This window comes from Meleagris gallopavo, chromosome 16 (genome assembly GCF_905368555.1).
Source record: "Meleagris gallopavo chromosome 16, MGAL_WU_HG_1.1, whole genome shotgun sequence".
Lineage (NCBI taxonomy): Eukaryota > Metazoa > Chordata > Aves > Galliformes > Phasianidae > Meleagris > Meleagris gallopavo.
The window spans coordinates 7,236,841-7,259,943 of NC_139419.1; the positions used below are offsets into that span (position 1 = coordinate 7,236,841).

Consider the following 23,103-nt stretch of genomic DNA (forward strand, 5'->3'; position numbering starts at 1 on the left):
TCAGTAGTTAACTGCAATTAAATAATCTAAAGCTTAACTATCTTTTGATCAAGAGTCAGCTGAACTGCAGACTCTGCTGTCTGCCAAGGAAAAGATACAATGCCACTCCACACTAGTATATAGCAACATATAGTCCTTGTTTCATTTTCAAGTCACTTTTAAAAGGATAAAGCATCTTTACAGAAAATAACAGTGTGAAGTACTAGTTCTAAAAACTAGTGGGGGAAAAAAAATCATCTTTAGATATTTTTAATGCTTCATAGATTAAGCTGAAATTGTAACTGGTTTTGATTGTGGAAAAGTTCCATCTTTTCTTGAACATATCTCTGCCTGTGACCTCACCATATGACATGAACTCTTCTATCAAAGGAAGAGACAAAAACAAGCAATGGTACAAGCTTGAAGTTCAGACTCTAGCCAGGCCTTGATCAGGGATTCAGCTGACCATTTTAGCAGAGACTTTGAAGTACTGTGTGATCAGCTACTTGAAAACCATGTAAAAAGTTATATAGGTGAACTGATTGAGGAATATTTACAAGCCCTGTGGTTCTAATAACAGATTTCATTCTCAGTTTTGCAACTGAAACTATACAAATATGGAGTACAATGGCTGAGAAGGGCTTTGTATAATAATTCATTTGCATAAATCAGCTTTCAGGACTGAGCAAAAACATTTATTTTTTGTTCACAAACGTGCACTGAAACTCCCAGACCAAAATACACAGAACTGCATACACAAACCCACCTCCTAGGAAGTTGTCTGGGCATAGTTGTGTAGAAAAATAGGAAGGTCAATGACAGTTTTATTGTAAGTTTCTTAAAACTCTAGAAAAAATAAATACATTTAACAGTGCACTGTACTACTGAATACAGTGCAGTCTGGCTATTCTGCCAGAGAATGGGAAAATGAAAATCACTAAAAGCAAGTTTTGCTAACTTCAGCTGAAGCTACGAAGACCGAAGCTCTTTTCTGGTCACTCTTTTTGATGATGACTGGGAATCTATCCGACTCCTATCTACAGAGAAAGGAAAAAAGCAAAGTTAATGACACACAAAAAAAGGATTATATGGTATGACTTCCAGATTTTTACAATTCTTTACATGTTCCTGTGTTCCTGTTCAGAATGTCCAATTTATCTGGTTAAATTGAGGAATTCTTAAACGAGTTTGTGCTTTTCTTTGAAACTCAGTATTTCCAAAAGTTTTAGTGTTCCCGCTCATCCTCCAAAACATTAATGCTGTTATAAACAGTATGCACAGGATCTGCTGATAACCACAAGACAACCTGTGCAGTTTCAGGGCTCAGCGTTGCCTGAGTGTGGTTCACTTGGAAACACACAACTGAAGTCAGAAATATCCAGTATTCAGCTACAATTATAAGTAATTTCAGGCAGTGCCATTGAATATCACAGTCCATTCTTAAATATTACACTTTTTAAAAAGATGTTACTTGGTACCTGGGATCTCCTAAGGCCAGAAATCGTTACACTGAGGACATCGTGGTTTAGACTGAGTTTTGAAGTACTTTGCAACGCAAGGTAAATGCATTCTAGTTCCACAGGTTTCGCATGCTTGGCTCTGAAATCAGAAGTGTTACTAGAAAAGCTTTCTAATCTGCCCTTCTGTCACAAAAGGCTACAAATAGTTTATACCCAACAGTAGTTCAAAAGATACAGTTGAAGGACGCTCGGAAGTCAAGGCTGGTAAAACATAATAGGAATTATTCTCCTGGAAACGAGGAAATGTTATTTTCCTATGTGGACGTGATTTAGCTTGAAAGACAAATGCTGAGCTATTTGGCTGTAGTAAAGGAGAGCGATTAGGAAAAAGTAATGTTAAGGAAGGGAGTTGGCTGGGAAGATGAAGAGAAGATTCAAGGACAAGGAGCAAGAGAATGTGATAGTTCTAGAACAGGAGCTCAGGTTGTAATCTCTTGTGCAAGACCGAAGTGGAAACTTGCCAGCTATCAACACACAGTGCTTTAGTAAACTGTGTATAAATACACATTCATTCTTAAGTCCATGGTGGTCAATTCCTGAACCAAAATCCCACAACCAAAGACGAATATGTGTCATATGGAAGATTACATTTATCTGCATTGTATTATATTATAAATGTGAGTAATATTACTACATTACAACACTGCAATTTTCACTGCCTGCCTAATACTCAAGCGAAAGTGTCACAAACATCCACTGTGCCAGAAACCCATTTGCAGATACTGAGGTAATCAGATGCATTACCTGGATGGCAAGGCTGTGACAAATATTACACTTCTTTGCTATATCTGGATAGGTGCTGAGAATGTATTGTTCCATCTCGATTATGCAGCGAGTGTGCAGAGTATATTCCCCATCTCTCTATGGAAACAACAACTGAGATTAGCAATATCTCTTAGTTACTTTCTTCATTTTGGACCTTTCTCACCACCTTGTACTAGCAAGTACTTGACATTTTTTCTGCCATCATGAAACAAACATTCTTACGCTGATAAAACACAAAGCCAAAATACTTTTGAAGAGGAAGAGCACGTTTACTAAGAGGATCATAAGAATAGTCACTCTTTTAACAAATACAGTCCTTGAAAGGAACAGATGAGCAAGTATGTTCTCCTTAGAGGCATATCATTAGCAGACTCTTCATTTGCACATCAGTGGAACTTCTGGTTTTCTGCAAAATCTGAGCAGCAGGTATCTTTGAAAATCCCTGCTAAATCTCTCTAATATAAGGAAATGGGTGGCAGCAGGATGGAAATCTCTGATGTGATGACAGCCAGGAGAAAAGAGACTCAGGTCTCAATTGCCTTGGTAAACAATTGTAGTATTCCACATGGTAAAAACTAATCTCAATTTCTCCATTTTTTTCCAAAACACGCAGAGTAGCCTGTGTGTTTCCAGTTCAGGAGTTTTTAACACTTTATTTTTTACTGCTTTTGAGGCAATTCAAAATGTAACTGACAGCACAGATCACCCTTGAAGAGCCTTCCCCAGCTTTTGTTCCAGGCTGTAATTGTGCCATGCTGTTTTGTCCAAAGAATGCCTTTTGTGTTGTAATACAGAGATACACACATTAGCTTAGATAGGTGAAACAGACACCACGTCATGCATGCATCTACCCAAGGACTTTTTGCTTGTAAATGTACCAGTTTTTCTGTAAGAATCACTGACTGGAACAATAACCATAGCCCCCACAAAGCCATTTTTGTCCTCACCCATTTATGAACATCTCCAACTTCTGCCACCGCATCCATAAGAAAATAACATCTGGACCTATTAAAGCACAAACACTTGCAAAGATAAAGCAGTTACCTCAGAGAGCCACTTATCATCCACAAAAATTTTCAGCACTTGTTCTGCTTCCTTTTTCTTCATTTTCTTTGTCTTCAGTTGGTCAGCACAGTTTAAAATATCCACAGAAGAGGCAAAACCATTTTCTGATAAAATGATTAGGTCCATCTATAGAAAGAAATATTTTCAGTTACTGAAAAGACTGTGCACCTTATAATAATGTACAGCTTTTTCAGCATCTGAACATAAGCATACATTGCCAATTTTCAGAGATTCTCTCATTGGGAACGTTCCTGCTGCACATTATCATAGAGCAGAAAGCAAAGTTGATGTGCTAGTAGTAACGTGTGCCATGCCAACAGCATCTCTGCAGCGCAGACATAGCTGTATAGGTGCTACGTCAATAATGGCAGAGTGGATTCTGAATAGTATCAGTTTAGATGACACTTCAGCAGCTGTCCCAGAACAGTAAATAACCTCTCTTTCTAGTTTATTAAAAAAAAAAAATTAGAATGCAAAATTTTAAAAAGCTAATTCCCTTCAAGAGGAGAACCATTACTTGTGTATATTCCCATTTCCCTCCCTGCCCCATTTCATTTAGGATAAAATTCAATTAAGTTATGCAAATGGCAACTAATTCTTGGAACACATCTCAGCTTTCCATTCCTTTTAAGAGAGTACTTTCACAAACGATGTTATTTACTAACTAATATCAGTCATACTTACCGTTTTTCTGAACAATTCTAGTTCATTTTCTGCATAGTCAGATGCCATTTTAGTAATTTCAGTTTCTGCCATATTCACCTACCAAAAAAAAAAAAAAAGTAAAAGATCCTCCAGGGTAGGAATACATTATCTTAAAATTAAAAGAAATGTCATTTCTTTAAGTGCCATGAAAGAGGCTATTCCTGCTAAATAAATCAGATGCTGTTACGGGCTTTGCTGCCAGTTCCCTTCCCACACACCTACACTTTTGGCAGTTTATCTTCCCACTTCCCTGCTCTACAAGTAGTTTCCACAGCAATTGTCAGCGTGACAGTGGAAGAGCCCCACAAAAAATCAAGACATGCTCAGGGCACATCTCATGCTGGCAGATGTGGCCCTTTGTTCTATGTTCTCATGTAGTAGCAGTTGTACTGCACTGTAAGGAAGGATTCTAGACAAATCAACTTTACTAACATCCACAGATAACGCTTAGCTCCAGTTCTTTGCCCGGTCTACTCACCTTTTATTGTGCTTTTATTAACACATTATTGAATGGCTAATGTTACATCAGACACGTGGCAGAATCTCTGCGGTGTATCCATGCATGTACTCGTTATGAGAAGCTAAAAACACGAGATGGCAGCACCTCATACTTACCAAGGCATAATGTGATCTGCCATCAACTTCAGACATTCCTTTCCGGATCTGCATGAACAAAGGCTGTAGCTGGTTGTTGATGGTACTGACGAAATCATCCAGTTTATCTTGTGCACAGTAGACTGAAAATAAGAAAAAACCACAGAGGGAAGGAAAAAAACAACACCTTTTTATGTTTAATCTGCTTAAACTAAGTGAAATTGCTAGCAATTTCTGAGGCAGAATTCAAACAGGTCATTAAGTGCAATTACACAATGTAATTAATTTCTTTAACTTATCAACAACAAATTCCTTGTTTCTTTGATAACATTGTAGCTTTGTAGTTATACTGTTAAAATCTTGTGTCCTACTCCATAAGCAAATGAAATAGTGTGAGTTGTTTTATCACACACATAATTCAGACAAACTTTGCAGAAGCATGTGCTGTGGCTTATGCTTGCACAGCAATAGCACACATTCTCCAAAGTTTCCATCCAAAACAAAATGACAGTGGCAAAATTCCCGTTGACTTTGAGCATTAAGTAACAGCTCATACCTTTAGAAAGACTGACATTTCAAAACTGCTGCCAGTTATAATGTTTGCAATTATAAAAGTCAATTACCAGTGTAATGGCATCAGATAAAGGCCCCAAGCTCAAAACCCCACTGTACTGTATAGTATGTTACAATGCAAAAACATCACTCAGGATATTCCTGCTCAGAAAGCTCATTAGTCTTATTTATAATAAGACTCCATAAATCGACAATTAAGCAGCAATAATAGATTAATATTGAAATACATAAAATTGTGACAGATTGTCTTGCCTGGCACCTCCCAGCAAGAAACACTGCATTAATCAAGATCAGTGAGAATTAATGACAGCTCTAGAAAAGGGTAAGGCAAAAGATAACAGACCAATACTCTTTTGTAACATTTTGAGATGAATGGCTGTTCCAGTAGATCAAAAATGATCTGTTAAAAATCTACTGTTTACAATCCCAGACTCAGAATGCCTTTTACTATTTGCAAGAATGCACAGCTTTCACCTACAAAACAGTTCTTGTTCAGGAAGCTGTACTAACTGACTGGATCAGAGACCACTTATTCAAATATGCTGCTATTGAAAACCAGCTACTAAGCTTGCTTTTTTACACAGAGCACTGTGGTCTCCATTAACTGAGTATCCAATGTCAATTTTTAAAAAATACATAACGTGAGAAAAACTTTTTTGCTAAAATAAAAGTGCTGTCGTTAGGTTTTGTTTCGCTCTGTTTGTTAACTCCTAGGAAGAAGAGAAAACTCACACCACTGAAGTTTTTTGGATTGTTTTGAAGTTTTTTTAGCTAGCATACACTTTTCAGAAATGTAATTATTTACAAGTTGCACAATGAAAAAAAGGAAAGTTCCCCCATCTCCCCACATTTCTTTCCAGAAGAAAGACCCACCTTTACTGATCTCACAGCAGTGCCTGTGTAATTTCCTAGCCTCTGCTCCCTCCATGATCCCATGTGACATCAGGACCTGCAAGAACCGTCGATGAGCATCGGACATCTGAGCCGCCATTGCGATGTTCCTCCAGGCCTCGAGTGCTGCAAAACATCACCTGCAATTAAAGCACGTGCAGATTAACAGTGTACATTATGAGCACACGTAGCATTTCAATTAAACTCCCCAAGTACTAGGGCTAAAAAGCAGGTCCTCCAGCTTGTTCTCCAGACAAGATGGTGAGCAGTGTTCTAAGAGAAGGATGCAAAAGAAGCCCAACTAATTTTCCTTAACACTTTTAATCTGTAGAACACTTTGCATAGCTTTGCATCAGCTGCCTCCTGCCACATATCCAAAGACGTTGTCTAATTAGAGCGTATCTCACTTAGGACAGAAAATCCTTCATATGAGGGCTGCTCCAAAAGTAATGCCTCCTATTCTATTATGTCAACCCACAAGAGCAGAGGTGGCTGTTGGTGGGATGGCAGCAGAGCTTGAACCTTCCCACCAACATCCCGTTACACGCTGTTGCCGTGTGACAGACGGCAGCAGAGGGGCACTCTGACACAACGGCATCTGACATGGAGGGATGGATAAAGCAAAAAAAGTGGAACTGAATTCCTCCATGCAGAAAAAAACGGCGCCCACTGCCATTCATGGACACTTGGTGACCATCGATGGAGACCAAACAGCGGCCGTGGCACAGAGGCGCTGCTGGGGTGTTTCAGCAGAGGTGCTGGTAACAGTGGGGACGGTATGGATTTACAGGCATAGCACGCAGCTCTCGTTCATCGCTGCCAAAAAACGCACTGCTAATGGTGACGACTGCACTGAAAAGCTGCTTTGTGGCTGAGAGTTCCCCAGCGTCTGTTGGGAAGAACATCAGACCGAAGTAACACCGTCTCAAGGCATTCCCTGACCAAGGAGACGAACAGAACAGCAGAAACCCCCGCACCGCGGGACCACGAACGGACCGAACCGGGAAGCCCCGCCCGCACGGGGCTCTGAAGCCAAGTGAGGTCGGAGCCGCCGCCCGCTGCCCCCCCGCACCCCTCAACTCCAGCGCTTACAGCACTGCGCGCTGCCCCCTCCGCGCTCCGTGCGGCGGCTCCAGGGCGGACGCGAAGGCCCGCCGGAAGGTCTCTCGGCCGCTCGCTTTCAAAGAGCGCACGGGCTCCAGCGATCAGCTCAGCGATCGCCGCGGCCTCCTGCCATCGATCGGCTCGGCAGCGCCCTGCAGCCGAGTGCTGTGATGGCGCCCCCTTGCGGCCGCGGCAGATGCTGCTGTGCCGGACGCGAGGGGCGGGGGCTTGGACGGGGGCGGAGGCTTGGACGGGGGCGGGGGCGGCGGGCGAGTCCGGCGGAACGGAGAGGAGGGGTCCGGCCACGCCCGGCAGCGGAAGAAGGGCGGGGTAACGGGCTTCGTTTCGGGTCCGGCGCCGCGGCGTCCTCCCGTGAAACTTGGCCCGGCTCCGCCTGTCCGCTGTCCGTGCGGGGCTGCCGCTTGGCGCCCGGTGCGGGAGTTGCGGAGGCGGAGCGCGGCGGGACGGAGGGAGAAGCGGCTTCGCGGGCAGTGGACGTGGATCCGAGCGGACCGGGTAGGGCGGCGGGTCGGGTCGGGTCGGGTCGGGTCCCTTCGCTGCGGCGGGCGGTGAGTCCGTGCGGGCGTTCGGTGCGTGCCGGTACCCGTCGGTACCCGTGCCGGGGCGGCGGTTCTGCGTTTCTGCTCTCGGCTCTGCCCGTGACGGCGGAGTTTGAGCCGCTCGGAGGAGCCCTGTGGGTCCGCGTTGTGCGTCACTGTTGGCGTTCCTTGATCGCTCGCGGAGTTCTGTCCCGTGGGGCGTTCCGGCGGAGCGGTCATTGAGCGGCGTTCTCCGGACACGTGTGTCGCGTTCGGGGAATTTGCCGCCGTGAAATTGCTCGGAAACGATGAGTGAGCTTTTCCTGAAACGCAGATTTCGTTCTTTAACAGCTATTCCCGGCGCGTGTGTATTCAGGGAGCTTATTTATGATAGTTATAAAACCGGCTAGCAGAATCGATGGACCAGCGAGAGCAGCTCCAGGAGCTGAGCCCCAGTTCCTTTCCTGCTGGAGTTTCCCTGGCTGTGTTCCATGATGAGTTTCCGCCATGCTCGGTTTCATGGGCGAGTTTGAGTGACGCATGTGTGAAAGACACCACGGAACCAAACACCTGTGAGAGCTGAGCTCCCACCGACAGCCTGCGTGGATTCCGTTCCCCAGGGAGGGGCACGGGTTGGTTATCTCCCCACACGCAGTGGCCAAGTGGTGTTTTGTGTTTTCACTGCTGCTGCTCGGGAAGCTGGCTGGAAAAGGTGGGTTCCAATCACGGAATGGTTGAGGTTGGCCAGGACCTCTGGATTCATCTGGTACGCCCCACTTCATCAGGGCTGCCTAGGGCAGAGTGCCCAGCCCTACGTCCCTTTTGGAGTTCTCCGAAAGACAGAAATTTCACAGCCTCTCTCAGCTCCTTCCCTAGAGCTTAAAATCTGATTTACTGTGCTGTAAATTACAAGGGTAGCGCTGCATTCTACTCTGAGTTGTTCTGATGCTGTGCCCAGTCCTGGGCTTCCCACTTGAAGAAAGGCAGGGATCTCCTGCAGAGAGGCTGGCAGAGGACCAGGAGGTTGATGAGGGCCTGGAGTATCTCCAGTACTGAGGGAGGGCTGGGAGACCTGGGGCTGTTCAGCTTGGGGATGAGAAGGCTGAGAGGGGATCTCATCACTGTTTATAAACACTTGAAGTGCAGGAATCAAGTCAGTGGGAGCGGACTCTTTTCAGTGTGTGCAGCAATAGGACATGGGGCAATGGGCACAAACTGGAACACAAGAATTTGCATACTAACACAAGGAAGAACTCAGCTGTCAGAGTGACGGAGCACTGGAACAGGCTGCCCAGAGAGGTGGTGGATTCTGCTCTGGAGATGTTCAAGACCCACCTGGATATCCACCTGTGTGACCTGCTGTAGGAACTGCTTTAGCAGGGGTTGGGCTCGATGGTCTCCAGAGGTCCCTTCCAACCCCACAACTCTGTGACTTTCCTTGGCATTCCATTCAGGTGCCCATACTCAGCACTCTCCACAGCTTCTGCTGCTCTAACCTGAAAGATCCCTTGATCCATCTTGATTCTTTGGGCTTTATTTTGCAGTTTTTCAAATTATGACCAAGCACTGTATTCATTTTGGGTGATAAAAGATGCACTGTTTTGCCCTTTGTTTTCTTCTATTGTCTCCATTACACTCTTTCCTCCAGGTCCATCTTAGCTCCTGAGTCACTTAGCTATGGAGTTAAGCCCAGCCACTGTGGGCTTTCCCTCTGAGCAGGGGTTTGACCCACTGCATTCAGCTTCCTGCTCTGGGTTGCAGGTTGGGTTGCAAGGTTTTGTCTTTTCCCATTGGTTGCAGTTGGACTTGATGATCTTGAAGGTCTTTTCCAACCTGAGCAATTCTATGGTTCTATGATAAGAAAATGTATTAGAACACCCAGCTTAAATCAAACATCTGGGGCACATGCTTCTCACCACAGGTTGCATTTGAGTCACGTTGCATGTCCAAGAGCTGGTGTTTGAAGTTATGTTTCTGTGGCTCTGCTGCTTTGTATTGGCATGTAGAAAATATCATTTGGTTCCAAACTTTCTTTTCTTTTCACATTTTTATAGAAAACCAGGTGATGAATGTTGCTTTGTATCGTTGATCTCATGCTGGCAACAGTGATGGCTGCATATTAAACCAAGAGGAATAAGACAGGCTTTGCTTTAATACATTTTAAAATAGGGAGTGGCTCTGTCCAATAGCAGCAAAGGTAAATTGAGCAGCCGTAGGTGGAAGTGACCATCATTGGTCTCTTGTGCACACGTTATCCTTTGAGCACAAGCTTTGCAAATTACACCTGTAGATTAAAGATGACCCTACTTTACTTAAAGGCCTATAGCTGAAATTACTGATTTTCTAGATATTAAATGAAATCTTTTCAATCGTATCTTTTTTCCTTTTTTTTTTCTTTTCCTTCTCCCTTTGTAGACAGGGATGATTTGATCTGCTGATTCCAACACAGAAATGAAGCCAACAGATGGAGCTGCTTCCAGCTCCAGCGCAAATCTTTTATAGTTTTTAGGAAAGTCACTTAAACCTCTTACACCTTATTTCCTCATATATACTGAGATCAATAGGTTTGCTGTGCACCTGGTATTCTCTGTATGTGTTGCATATTTTATGAAGGTTGACCTTTTTATGTCATTATCTGACATAAAATCTTAAGAGCTAGCAGGTGTTGAAAGGTCACTTTTGAATTTTCTCCTTGTGTGTTGGCGTCATAGTCTGTTTTGTTACTGTTTCATCAAAGCTGTGATTCCATTTTTATCAACATACACAGAGCGTTTTTTCTACAAGGGAAGGACTTTTTTTTTGCTGCCATCTGTGGCTTCATATATGCTTATGTGATACAGGATTCTTTGCCGGAGTTTTAAGGGTTTCTTATTACTTGACAATGGACTGGAAGGCAAACGTCTTCTCCTGAAAAGGACAGGAGGAAGAAGAGAACAATGTCTTGTGCTGCATTCGCCTGCTCTTTATTTCTTCTCCCAAGCAGCTGCAAAACCATTTGTGTTCTCTTCCAAAATGTTATTGCTGTACTCAGTCACATTTTCTGTTCCCAAATGTGAAAAGATGTGCTCTTGAGTAATAGCTTTCTTGAGTATTTATGGGAAACTTACTTTTGAAGCTGGTCGTGTTTTACTGGATGAGCAGAAGTTGCTGCCGATAAGATCTCAAAACAGTTTCCATTCTGATGTTCTGTTTTCACTCAGTGTTCTTATCTCTGAACCTGTAAGAACGAAAGCTTCAGAAGCTTGTATTAAAGAGTGATCGATTACACATGTGGGGATAGAAGCACAGTGCCTCTTCTGATCAGCACTACCAGTTGAGTTATGAGCTGGTTATCCCAGGGCTGACTTGCATACCAAAGCAGTGATTCACTATACAAGTACCCGTACTGTTAGATATGTTGAAGAAATCAGCGTTTCGTTGGTATTGCCTCCCTGTGTTTATTCTGGCTGACAGCAAGCAGAAAGCAGCTGCACTTCAGAATCCTCCCTGTTTTTGAGATGAGTTATTTGAGGGGAATATGGCTTTGGTAGCATGCCTTGGGCTCTGCGTTCTTAGATGTATGTGGCATTCGTGTGCATGCTTCCAAAAGGTCATTAAGTAATGTCTCAGCTAATGACTTAAAAAGGTTATGCCACAGCGGGGTTTCCTTGTGCTTTCTGCACTTCCAGCTCATTTGTGTTAGCTTTATTGCCCTGCACTTCTCACAGAGCAGATTTCTATGGGATTGGGCGTTGCAGGGATTCGGATCCTAACATCTAGCAAAGCAGCAGAGAAGAACTGTGCCCTTACTTTAATTGGGACTGATGTAAGCTTATAATATTGTCATCTTATTACAGAATCTCAGCACAGCTCACCGTTCTGAGCCCAGAGAGTGAAAATGATGGCAAGATTCCCTGTGCTGCATACCCTGTGGATCCTTCTCTTTTCATATGCAACAATGGAAGGTACACCTATCGATGTTCTTATATTATTATACTTAAGTTTTCCTAACACTGTTTTCTCATGACTAGGAATAGCTAGCAGGCAGCACTATTAAGGTTAAATAGTATAAAATCTGCAACCTCAAGTGCTAGAAATATCCATGTACTAGAGTAAAGTCTTAGATCTCTTTGCTTTTTTGACCTCTTCCATGTAGGCAAGAAAAAAAAATAGGAATTTGCAGTAAGGAGAAACTGAGGTTGGGAAAGTCAGTTCTCTGCTTCCCCATTGTCTGATCTATTCTGAGCACTGTGTTGCAAACAGGATGCGTGGCAGTGACCCAGCAACATTTGTAGGAATCTCTTAAACATTTGTTTTTATAGCTGCCACTGCTTGCCTTGTGCACTCACCAGCAGCAGACCTGCAGAGACCTATGGGGAAAAAAGCAGTAGTGTATAGATCTGCCACCAATGGCCATCTGTCAGTCTGTGTTCCCCAGAGTGTGCAAAGTTGGGGACTGAGTTGGCTGAATTTGAACAGATTTGGAGGACGCTCTGTCAGACGTGGTGTGCTCTGCCTTGTGCCTGTGCAGGGACTTGCATGTGGTGTCGTGTGTTCTTCACTACACCTCTATTGGTCTGGCAAGGTGTGTGGCTGCATTAAGTCTTAATGCTTGTTAGTTAATGGCTACTTTCTGAAGTTCGTGGTAGAAGTTCATGATAAAGATAACTTAGAAAGCCATGTTTTTTCTGACGGTGTGCCTTGATTCTTTGGAAAATGAGTCTTACATTTTACTTTCTGTAGCTTTTAAGTTGTGTCACAAAAATCTACAGGGTTTTTTGGTGTGTGCACAGTCTTGTTTTAAAAAGCCAACCAAAATAGTTAAGATTAAAAAAATAGCCTGTCCAAAAAACGAGATTTCTTAGCAGTTTTGTTATACGCAATGAATTCAGACATGCTACTAGTACTGGGGGGATCTTTGAGTTTGAATTAATGAGAAGGGTGAAGGTTTGTGAGAGTACATCTTCTATGTCATGTCATCTAGGTAGATTTGCTGTAAGTTATCAAGGTTTAATTTCACAGATGTCCACCTCCCTGGTTAATGGACGTTTTAAGTTCTTTCCAATTGATGGTTATGATATTCCAGTTCATGATATTCCAGTTGAGGATTAAAAAAGAAATCCAGTGTTTCAGTTCCCTTTTCTAAATGTGTGAACTGAAACAAACTCTTTACGGAATGTGGTTGCTAAAGGAAATTCTCAGAGATTAACCTTTTTTTTTTTTTAAAAAAAAAAAGCAAAAAAAAAAACAAAAAAAAACTTTGTACTAGAGATGAGGAAAGGGAAGAGGTCACAGGAAGAGAGTACAGAAAATAATCCAGAGTTCTGGGAATCCACGAGGATCCTGAAAGGCAAGATAAAACTGCTAATCAGCTTAATGCAGCAGGAAGAGCTTCATTTAATTCAGGTGTTCTTGAAAGTGTAATGTAATGTTTCCATCATTCATCTTTAAAGGGATTAGAATGTTAGTATTTCTTTCAGAAATCTATCTTAAAGTGAAAGTAACTCTTACAGGAACAGTAAAAGTATATAGGGCAACAAACTGTAAACAGCAACAGAATAAATAGTGGTTCTTGTTTGAAATAAATGAGCAGTGATACTATTGTAGTGCAGATGCTGCAGTTGGAATTAATTTTGCTTTTGTCTCACTGGTGCACATGTTTGGTGTTTTTTGTTGTTTTCCTTTGGTTTTGTTTGTCTTTGAAGAACCGTGGACCATTCAGAACAAGAGGGAGCAAATGCGGTGCTGCCACACAGAGAGGATCTGAGTGATAGCTCCCAGAGATTAGTTACGAGGGCAAGATATTTATCTTATGAAAAACACTTTCTAAATACTGAACAATGAAACCACAAGCGGCAACCAGTAGCTCTAGGCTTATAGCAGTTGATATATCAGACAACTTCTACCATGATTTTCATTTGCAATACAAACGGTTATTTGGCAATACTGTACATCCTCATTTGTGTAAGTGAGCTTTATTAGCATTTGAGTTCACTCAAGTGATCCAGGACTCCTTGTTAATGAAGTTTTTATGGGAAGCTGTGTAGAAAGGCAAACGAAAGTGATGCGTGTTTGAAATGAGTGTGAGAGACCACATGCTGGCAGTGGTAAACGATTGTTTCTTTGAGTCAGGTTTTTATTGAAGTACCGCAGGGTGCAGTGGTAAATCGTGGTGTATTGGTGCACCCCAAAGGGGAACTGACCATCATAGGTATTGCATTTGCAGATAGTGTACTGTGTGCATGAGTTGTATCAGAAAACTCGATATAAAGGAACCACAGAAAAGGAGAAACATGGGAGGAATAGAACCAAATTAAGGTACTTACAAAAAGATTTTGCTTTGGAGGAATAATCTGAAACAAGCACCACTGAAATACGCCCTGCGGTAGCTGAAGGGCCTTCCAGGATGTGAATTGTTGACAACTAGTCTTAAATTTGCAATGTAAATGATGAGAATGCGGTGTTAGTAATGTGCTAGGCCATGTGAGCAGAAATGTTTACTTACTGCAGAGAAACCAAATCATTTACTTATATGGCCCTTGCATAATGGTCAACAGAAAGCTTCTGGCAGCATAGCTAAAGAAATTCCAAGAAAAATCCCAATTATTTTAGTTTAGTTTAGCTTACATTCTGAAAACCAACCAAAGCTACTCTAAATTTTAATGGGGGAATTGAGGGAGAGAAGAGAGAGAGAGAGAAGAGAGATTTGCAGTGAGGAACTGCTCAAGGGAGGCAGAAGGTATGAGCTTAGGAAGCTTAAAACAGTTATAGATAAAGCACAAGTTCAGGCGTGTAGGCAGTGAACTTGATCTGACTATTACTTGTCTGCATTTTGCCTTTTGAATTTAATTATTAAAAAATGTTTCTGGTTAGTTCAATTTATTCTTCTGATTTTCATTCATCTCATTACGTGCTGCTTCTCCCTAGTTATGGCTACAGAACACATACAGGAATTTGCATGCTTTACTGACTATGCTGAAAAGCTGATTTGTCACTGGAAGGTGCCTGCACAGCTCAACTGCTCCAAAGAGTTCCTGCTCTACTACAGGAAGGAACTTTTTCCTCCCGAGTGAGTGCTTAATGAGATTTTCTTTTGCTGTCATTGGAACTTTATATATTCTATAGCCATTACCAGCTTTGATTCCATCCCTTTGCCTGGGTGCCTGGGACAAGACGTAGTCAGGGCTGTCCTCATTGCCAGGAGGAAGATGTGTTCTGCAATTAACATTATGCTCTAGTGTATGGGAACTGCTGAATCACAGCCTGAATCTCAGATTGACCACCTGAGGTGAGCAATGAGTCAGCCCTGGGAGCGCAGGTGAAGACAAAAAGCAAACAAACAAACAAACAAAAAAAAACCAACCCACCCACCCTCATCACCTTTTCCTGCCCTACGTGGCTTGGGGGAGACAATTCTCCTGTGCTACTGGAAGGGGTGGAGCCTGGCTGCACCTCTCCTAGACCCCATTTAAGAGCTGACTGCCACTAAGGAAGGATCTCTTGGAGATTGCTCCTCTTGGAGTCTTCTCAGCTAGCCCAGAACAAGGGTAAGCTTTCCATCCGTTCTTCTTTAGCGTGATAAACTGTTTAGCCAAACTTTTCTATATATTTCTTAATTATAACATCTGTATATTCACTGATGACACATTTGCTCAGTAGACTACTCCTTTACAAACCTCTCTGTGTTCTTGGTATGTAGTGTTTGTCAAGTAGTGCTTGTAGAAACAGTACTGTTCTCATCTGTGTACCGAGCCTTCATTTTGTGAGAAACCATGCGTGATTTACCAGGCTGTAGCATACAGTGCGACTCGTTGTTCACAACTGTTTGTTGCCTTCTGCAGCAGAGGCAGTGTTCTTGCCATCTCTGGCAGAGGAAGACAAGTCTGAGCTTTCCTCTTCCTCTCTATGTGATTTCTCTAGAGAGACTTCTGAGTAATCTTGCATTGTACACTGCAATAAAACTGTTCCTGGACTAGTAGGGCATCAGTCCGCTCCTTCAGAGGTGGAGTGTGATGAAGGCTGGTTTTAGGGTTAACTTTTCTTTTCTAGATCATTTCTTAGTGCAGCACCAAGGAGTAGTTGGGAAGGATGGAGGTTTGGGAGTGAGAGGGACTTGGGTTTGTTTTGGATTTGTTTGGGCTAAACTTTTCTACAGACTGAGCTTGCCTGTATCAGATTTAACTGGCTCCACACACTGGTAAGCTTGGTTCCACACTTTCAAGAAATAGCATGCCATGCTATGTGAACAATCATAATTTTCTGCCTGTTTTTCAGAAATGTGTGTGTCCCTGAGAACGGAGAAGAGAGTTTCATGTGCACTTGCACAATATATCCTGATTATTTTGTATCAGGTCTCACCTATATCCTAGCTCTACAGTTCAATGGCACCAATATGTGGAATTCCAGTGTTACACCAGCCCGAGTTGGTAAGAAACTGTTTATTTTGTCACTAGAACATTTAGTTTCAGGCTTTGCAATCCTAGCTAACTCCTCATTAATGCTACCAGAAGAGTTTTTTTCTTAGTAGATGTAAAAACATGAAATTCGTAATGCTGGCTTGAATAAGAAGTATGTTTGGCTTAGAAGCCTGATTCTCGAGTAGATTCTTAAGGAAAGAGTACAAGAAATGGGGCAAGCAGAATTGTTTTTCCTCTAGCTTTACCATCTCAGCTTCTAGCCATCCATAATTTGGGGACTTGTGTGTGGATTTAGAGAACTTCACTTGTTGCTGTAGAATTCAAGGATGAAGAGGAAGACAGTACTTCCAGTTCTTGAAGCACTAAGCTCTCCCTACTGAAATTCTTTCATTCCTGTCTCTGTTATCCTCTGATGATAAAAAGTTAATGACCCTGCTCTTTCACAGGACAAAGCATAGATAAGTTCCTATTTCTCTGTCAGCACCTAGTTTGTTTAAGCCAATAAGTGTTTGTAACACTTTGTCGCCTTAAACGCTCAGAAATCATTCACGTTCCTTGGGCAAACATTCATCTACAGTGATGATCTGATTTCTTTCCTACCTGATGTCACTGAGACTCGCCAGCAGAATAAGCAGGAGGCTGCATCAGTTTCTGAGGCACAGGTAGGCAGGACAGTGTGACTGCAGGGTCAGAAGCTGTGTGCCCAGCGTATGGCACAGCATGTTATTGTGAGGGCATGGATCGTTACCACTCCTTCAGGTTGAAAGCTGCACCAAAAGTAGAACTTGAAGTTTGCTCAGCCAGCCTGGGCTTTCAGTGCTTGCTTGTTGATGAATAGTTCACAGTTGTGCTGTTTTGGCCTCTGTATCCTTGCAGAGCTTAGTGAAAAGGGCTAAAATACATTGACTCTGATGTTTTGGCTTCTGGTGAATTTTTTTTTTCTCTGCTTCTTTACTTCAACGCGTCTATATTTTCATGTTCTCCTTAATTGTATTTTTTTTTTTAATGTACAGTTAAACCTAGGGCTCCCAGAAATCTTGCCATTGAGAAAGCTGAAAATGGTAATTTCAATCTGAGCTGGGAGGAGAGCTATGCTGCTTCATCCATGCTTTTTGGACAGCCAGTCATCTATGAAGTAAAATACTGGAGCAAGCAGCGCCCGGCAGAGGTAAGAGACAGCTGGTCTCATTTTCTATCTCTGGAGCTTCAAGGTCTAAATGTCCTGACGGACTTCGAAAATGTTTCGTGAACAATGGTATGAGAGCCAGCGAGGGCAAGCCCTATGGTGTTCCTGAGCATGCACTTTTCATTCCCAAGTTGGTTCAAACAAGGCCTTAAAGGAGTGAAACTTTCCTGACTACCACCCCAAAGGGATCAGCTGCTCACAATAGGCAGGATGGAGACTGAAAATACAGTGCTCCTGTTACCTGACATCTGAAGCTGGAGGCAATTTGTGACATTGTGGAGCATTTGAGGCATTTCAAGCACCCTCCTGATCTCTGCAGCATTTTAGGGCAGGGCTTATTCTGCCCCAGGAAGAACATGTGTGATGGCATGTCACAGATATGACCCCTTCATGACAGCACAGTACAACAGCATGTAGCAGATAATTTGTACAGTCATTCACTTGCTTATTTATGAAGAGTCACAGAAATGGACAACACAGTTGGCATCTAATTAGTGCCACAAGCTCTAATCCTTATAAGAAAATCAGTAAACTCTTACTGTCTTACCTTCTTTTCAGGTTACTGTGACATCAATTAACTACCAGGCCAAAAGCTTTGAAATTACTGCAAGCTCCTTGCAGAGTGGCTATGATTACATCGCAAGAATACGGTGTAACTATACAGACTACCCAGCCTATTGGAGTGACTGGAGTGATGAAGTTGAATTTCACTACGGTAAGTATTATAACTAATCTCAGCCTGGTAGAAGCAGAGACATTTAAACTTAAAAATAATAATGAAAGCAAGTGGATATAAATAAGCAAGAGATAATGAAGTGGAAAATTAAGCAGTACTTCCACCATTAGAGGGGTGAGGCTCTAAAAATATTTCTGAAGAGCAGCAGAGAGGGTAAGAAGCACAGCTGCACTACAGTTCCGTTCCAGGGATTACGTGATGGGTTTGTTTCTGAGGGCTGACAAATGGCTTCACAGTACACGTGGCTATCCCAGTTCCTACATCACTGACAGTAGGTAACTGAAGGATCTGCATTGACCTTTAGATGTGACACATGCCATTGCCACTGGTAGCTGTGCACGTTCTGCTGTTTATCTGCAAAGGCTTTATTTTACATCCTCTAATGTAGCGTTCTTTTGGTGATGGATTTGGTATTGTCAGTATGTGTATATGCACTCACGTATAAATAAATATATCTATTTATTTAGCAGATTATCAAGTGACATCTGAAGACATTCTGCACATGGCTGTTCCTGTATCTTGCATCCTGATCATGGCAGTAGCTGTAACTTGTTATTTCTGTTTTACCAAGTAGGTATCATACTGTTCATGGGTTTTAGAGACTAGCACTTTGCACAGATACCAGTATTGCTGTTGTTTAACTAAACACATAGTAGTACAGGATTTTCCTTTGCAACTTTACCTCAAACTCTGTGAGCAAACATCTTTTAAACATCAACCTGCTGCACTCTGTCATTTTCTGAAAAGATAATTGAGTATTTTTTACTAATTTCACTAGAGTGGGCTTATTACAGCTTTGAATCCCAATCTTTGCTGGAGTTTCAGTAATGATGGTTAAATATGTGTATTCTTACATTTTTGGTGGCAATATGAAAATGGGAGCCTATCAGTTTCACATGTCACTTTAAGGGCAATTGGAAGAACTTGTGACTGTGGTTGCATAGAGCAGTCATATGAAACACAAAGTTAGTGCAAATATGTTTATGAAAAGCAGCTTTTGGAGATATGCAGAACAAGCACTTCCTTCTTATGTTCTTCTCTCCTTTTTAACAATCTGTACTGCAGCAGCAGGAAGTATACTGATCAGGCCAAAATTCAGTTAAAGCAAATGGTTTTCATTCTTGCCTTACAGAATGAAGAAAGAATGGTGGGATCAAATCCCAAACCCTGCGAAGAGCCATTTGGTTGTAAAAAATGTCAAGGTAATGTAAGGGCTTTGCAAAATATACCTTTTCCTGATCACCAGGAACAGAATATGGAATATTCTAATTTCTTGGCTGGCTAGTGTGGGAAATACTAAAAATATTTTGTGTATCCTAAAACTTTTCTGTTTTATTAGTTTTCAGTCTTGAACTATATTGATGAAATGAAGTTCCCTTTCTATGATTCAAGGCCAAGTCATATGGAAAAGCAAACGTAAGTAAGATAAATAGGGTGAGGGGAGAACCTCTGCTTCACAGCATGAAATATTTTTCTATTACATAAACATTGTCTTTTTTATTTCCAAAAACAGAAGTTGCAAAAACTGTCAGGCTCAAAGTCTGTCAAGCCAGAACTTCAAGGAAAAAGATAACATCAGAAACACTGAGAAATCTTGCAGTTGCTGCAGCAAGCCTGGAGCGTGGTTTCCAAAAGGCATTAATGCAGTTTTAACCCCTGAGACTGTTCTTGTTGAAGAGTCTGTAGAAATCTGTGAACGTTTAACAGACATTGAGGCTGAGAACCAGGAAAAGACCAGCGACGAGATCACTGTATTTGAACCTTGTGAGTGCAGTGTCAGCACGCTGAGGGAGCATGCTGAACACAATGATGCACTAGCTAACATGTTCATGGAGCTCTTGGCAGATGAAAAAAGCATGCAAGATGATAAAGATCCAGACATCATTACAAGTGAAATCTTTCAGAAACTTGAGTCAGAAAATCTTTCTCAAAAAAATCCAGAAGAAAGTGCAGTCCAGAGTCAGCAGTCACCTGGTATTTCTCATAGAGTCTCTCCTTTTACTGAACCCTCTCAGGATGAGTATAATTGCAGTACAACCAGCAGGAAGTCAGCACAATCAGAAGAATCCTTTGAATCTGGCTATCGGAGCTCCAGCACAAACTCTGCTTCTCTGGATGCAAGAGATAGTCCCTGTAAGCTTCGACAAAGCCTTTTGCCATGCAATTCTGAAAGTCAGCATGACTCATCTGTGCTTATTTGGGAATCTCTAAATAAACCAGCCTTTGACAGAATAAGCAGCCTGGCATACAAGGGCTTTGATACCCTCGTATCTCCATCTTTGGAGCCCTGTGGCTCTGCGTACAAGAGCTTTCATGCTGTAATGTCTCCATCTGTGGAGCCCTGCGGCTCTGCATACAAGAGCTTTCATGCTGTAATGTCTCCATCTGTAGAGCCCTGTGGCTCTGCATACAAGAGCTTTCATGCTGTAATGTCTCCATCTGTAGAGCCCTGCGGCTCTGCATACAAGAGCTTTCATGCTGTAATGTCCCAAGGCTCCACACATGGAGACTCTGCATACAAGAGCGTGGACACCCTTGCGTCTCCATCTGTGGAGCCCTGTAGCTCTGCATACAAGAGCTTTGATGCCTTAATGTCTCAGTCTGTGGCTAACAGTAGCTTGAGTATGCACTTTGAAAATATGTGCTTGTTGCCATCTTTAACCCAGTCTTCAGAGGCACGTGCAAATGAAGGAGTTCCAGCTTTCCTACCAGAGGAGGAAATTCATAAACAGGCAGTGTATCAAAATCTTCAAAAGGAAGACAGCGTGCTTTCTTGCCCTGCTGGACCTCAGCCATCTGGTTATAAGCCTTTTGATGCTGCAGTTAAATGTAGTGGTGCACACTTTGACAGTAGCAGTGAGGTTATCTCAAAGTCACTGTACGAACCCTTAGTTCATCTTTTGTACAACAGCCTGGAAGAAACACCTCCAGATAACATAATCCATGAGCCTGACCAGAAGATAGATGGCCGTGAGTGTTTGATTGTACAGGACTTTGATTCTGGCATTGCCCCAGGTGCAGGCTCTAGTAAGAAAGTCACATGCAGTAGTAGTGATGACAGCCTTTCGATTGTCAGCTCTTGTGAGCTGTTGAGTGATAACAAAGATGAAAACACCAGCGAAGACAAACAGCTGTTGCATTTCTTGGAGCTGAACTGTCAAGATTTTAATGGGGAGAGATCTATAAAAGAAACAAAACATGATGACTTTAACTGTTGTGGTGAAGGAGTGCCAGGGGGCAGCAGTGACAGAATAAGTACTGACTTCCAATGTGCTCCACACAACCGTTTGAGGATGTTTGGAAACACAGAGGAAAATAAAGAGATGGCAAACAGAAGGTGTAGCTGCTCAGCAGCAAACTTTCCTGATGAATTGCTGGACGGCATGGGGCTAACCTTAAAAACTGCAGGAGAGCCCCTGGAGCTCTTGATCTCAGACAAGTTGTCAGCTGCTCTTTGTGTGGATAACCCTCATCTTTCTGATTCTTACACCACTCACAATGAGAGTTCTGGACTGGCACCTGCAGTTAGAAAAAGACCATCAGAACTATTAATGGAAAACAACAGGAAGAATGAGAAAAAAGTTGAACTTCTACAGGCTCTTGCCCAGGAGGACAGCTGTTATATGAAGGTTGCCTAGCCATATATGCCGGGACAGCCAAACCAACCTTTGGAAAAAAACTGTAAGGCAAAGTGATAGAGTGCTTTCTTGTTCTAATCTTGCCTACAGTGATGGCTACTACAATTCAGACGTGGATTCACTGGGTTGTAATGCTCATGCCTGCTGCTGGACTGACAGCTGGTATATGAGGCAGACCCCTGGGTACAGAAGGGGCTAGCAGCTAACACACAGAGCTACTGCACTCTCAGGGAGGCAAAGCCAGTGCTAAAGTTTCTCTGGTTGTATTGTTATCTGAAAGTGAGCAGGAGATGCAACAAGTTGGCGTTCTTATTCAGCATGGCTCCTGTACTTGTTGCTCTGGTTCTGAATGTTGCTTGGGAAGCACAAGAGGTGATACAGACAGTGCTGATGCATCTGGAAGTGAGATAGAATCATAAAATGGTTTGGGTTGGAAGAAACCTTGAAGAGGAAGTGACTGATTTGCACAGATTGCATTGCATGTTCAAATATTTATTTGATGGAGATGTCCTGTGTACGTGGCACCAGAATGTGGTATGTTTCTATATTTGCTCAATCGAGATCTGAAATAAAGATTACCATCGTTTGGTCTAAAGAAATTATGTTATTGATGTTCAGTTTATTATTTTAGAAGTAAACAGATATTTTATACTCACACTGTTGTAAATGGAATCACATGTTTCTAAATTGGTTTCTCTGGAAGTTTACTGGTTTGTAAACCAGTGTAAGCTTAGACTGTGTAAGCTCATGGATTGTTCCTTCACTGCTTCTTTTTGTCCAGTCACAATGGAAACTATGCCTGCTGCTTTTAAGCTCTGGTTGGCAACTATTCCTGAAGTCATACTCATGACTATGAATTTTTCTAGGGCTTTATTATGTATTTTGGTACTGTAAATTCCACCTTAGTATGTTGGCAGTGGCACAAAATATTTAAGAACTGTTATTTTATATGCACAGAAATACATATGTACCTATTTAGAAAACCCTATTGCCATTCATAAAGAGGGAAAGATAACAGATCTGTGTCTGCTACACAGGAACTCATTTGACACATTTTGTAAGATTTGTGTCCAGCTACTCTTCAAATTCCAGGCTGGCTCAGCAGCAGAGGTGTTTATACATCAATCTCGGAGCATTAAAAGTGGTATGTAAGCTCAGAAAGGAGACTCAGAGTGAAGTGTCTGTATTTGCATGTGATGATTAACACGTGGTGGAGCCAACTGAAGTGCTGATGAACATGGTAATCTTTTTTTTTAATTGAAAATATATGAGGATAAATTGTACTGTGAGGCTGTGGGGCACAAAAGTGAAGAGGCTTTGCAGGACTGTAAGCAAACTCACTAAAATGGTGGGATGGGAATGTGCACAAAGGCCACAATCTGCCTCCCGGTTAAGCTGACTCACTTCCCTAA

General features: G+C 42.4%; 2 protein-coding genes across 8 annotated transcripts; one reads left to right on the forward strand and one right to left on the reverse strand.

The window, feature by feature from the left end:
• Positions 1-246: 246 nt before the first annotated feature.
• Positions 247-7,399, reverse strand: NSMCE1 (NSE1 component of SMC5/6 complex). 3 transcript variants are annotated; one of them, XM_003210638.4, is made up of 8 exons: positions 7,185-7,395; positions 6,075-6,232; positions 4,650-4,771; positions 4,014-4,091; positions 3,309-3,455; positions 2,244-2,360; positions 1,458-1,578; positions 247-1,016 (listed from the first exon to the last, which is right to left on the reverse strand). In XM_003210638.4, exons 2-7 carry the CDS (start codon positions 6,190-6,192, stop codon positions 1,468-1,470), a joined length of 693 nt encoding a protein of 230 aa, XP_003210686.3. In that variant the 5' UTR covers positions 6,193-6,232; positions 7,185-7,395; the 3' UTR covers positions 247-1,016; positions 1,458-1,467. The 3 variants fall into 3 exon arrangements, with proteins under 3 accessions (XP_003210686.3, XP_019476326.1, XP_085093426.1); XM_019620781.2 differs by lacking the exon at positions 2,244-2,360 and having other exon boundaries at positions 7,185-7,397; XM_085237300.1 differs by lacking the exons at positions 247-1,016; positions 1,458-1,578; positions 2,244-2,360 and adding an exon at positions 2,513-3,039 and having other exon boundaries at positions 7,185-7,399.
• A 172-nt stretch (positions 7,400-7,571) lies between these two features.
• Positions 7,572-22,293, forward strand: IL4R (interleukin 4 receptor). Of its 5 annotated transcripts, none has more exons than XM_085237295.1 (10): positions 7,572-7,712; positions 11,572-11,679; positions 14,642-14,783; positions 15,989-16,140; positions 17,145-17,299; positions 17,876-18,032; positions 18,521-18,623; positions 19,186-19,255; positions 19,393-19,469; positions 19,567-22,293. In XM_085237295.1, exons 2-10 carry the CDS (start codon positions 11,613-11,615, stop codon positions 21,689-21,691), a joined length of 3,048 nt encoding a protein of 1,015 aa, XP_085093421.1. In that variant the 5' UTR covers positions 7,572-7,712; positions 11,572-11,612; the 3' UTR covers positions 21,692-22,293. The 5 variants fall into 5 exon arrangements, with proteins under 5 accessions (XP_085093421.1, XP_085093423.1, XP_085093422.1 ...); XM_085237297.1 differs by having other exon boundaries at positions 18,524-18,623; XM_085237296.1 differs by lacking the exon at positions 7,572-7,712 and adding an exon at positions 7,747-7,765.
• The last annotated feature ends 810 nt before the right edge of the window (positions 22,294-23,103 follow it).

Bases quoted from the DNA above. Each gene is read 5' to 3' on its own strand.
- NSMCE1 (XM_003210638.4), bottom strand. From the start codon at position 6,192: ATGGCGGCTCAGATGTCCGATGCTCATCGACGGTTCTTGCAGGTCCTG. The intron at 3,456-4,013 runs GTAAGTATGACT...TTCTTTCTATAG, and splicing joins TAGAATTGTTCAGAAAAACG to ATGGACCTAATCATTTTATC. The intron at 1,579-2,243 runs GTAATGCATCTG...TTCTGATTTCAG, and splicing joins GTCACAGCCTTGCCATCCAG to AGCCAAGCATGCGAAACCTG.
- IL4R (XM_085237295.1), top strand. From the start codon at position 11,613: ATGATGGCAAGATTCCCTGTGCTGCATACCCTGTGGATCCTTCTCTTT. The intron at 14,784-15,988 runs GTGAGTGCTTAA...CCTGTTTTTCAG, and splicing joins AAGGAACTTTTTCCTCCCGA to AAATGTGTGTGTCCCTGAGA. The intron at 18,033-18,520 runs GTAAGTATTATA...CTATTTATTTAG, and splicing joins TGAAGTTGAATTTCACTACG to CAGATTATCAAGTGACATCT.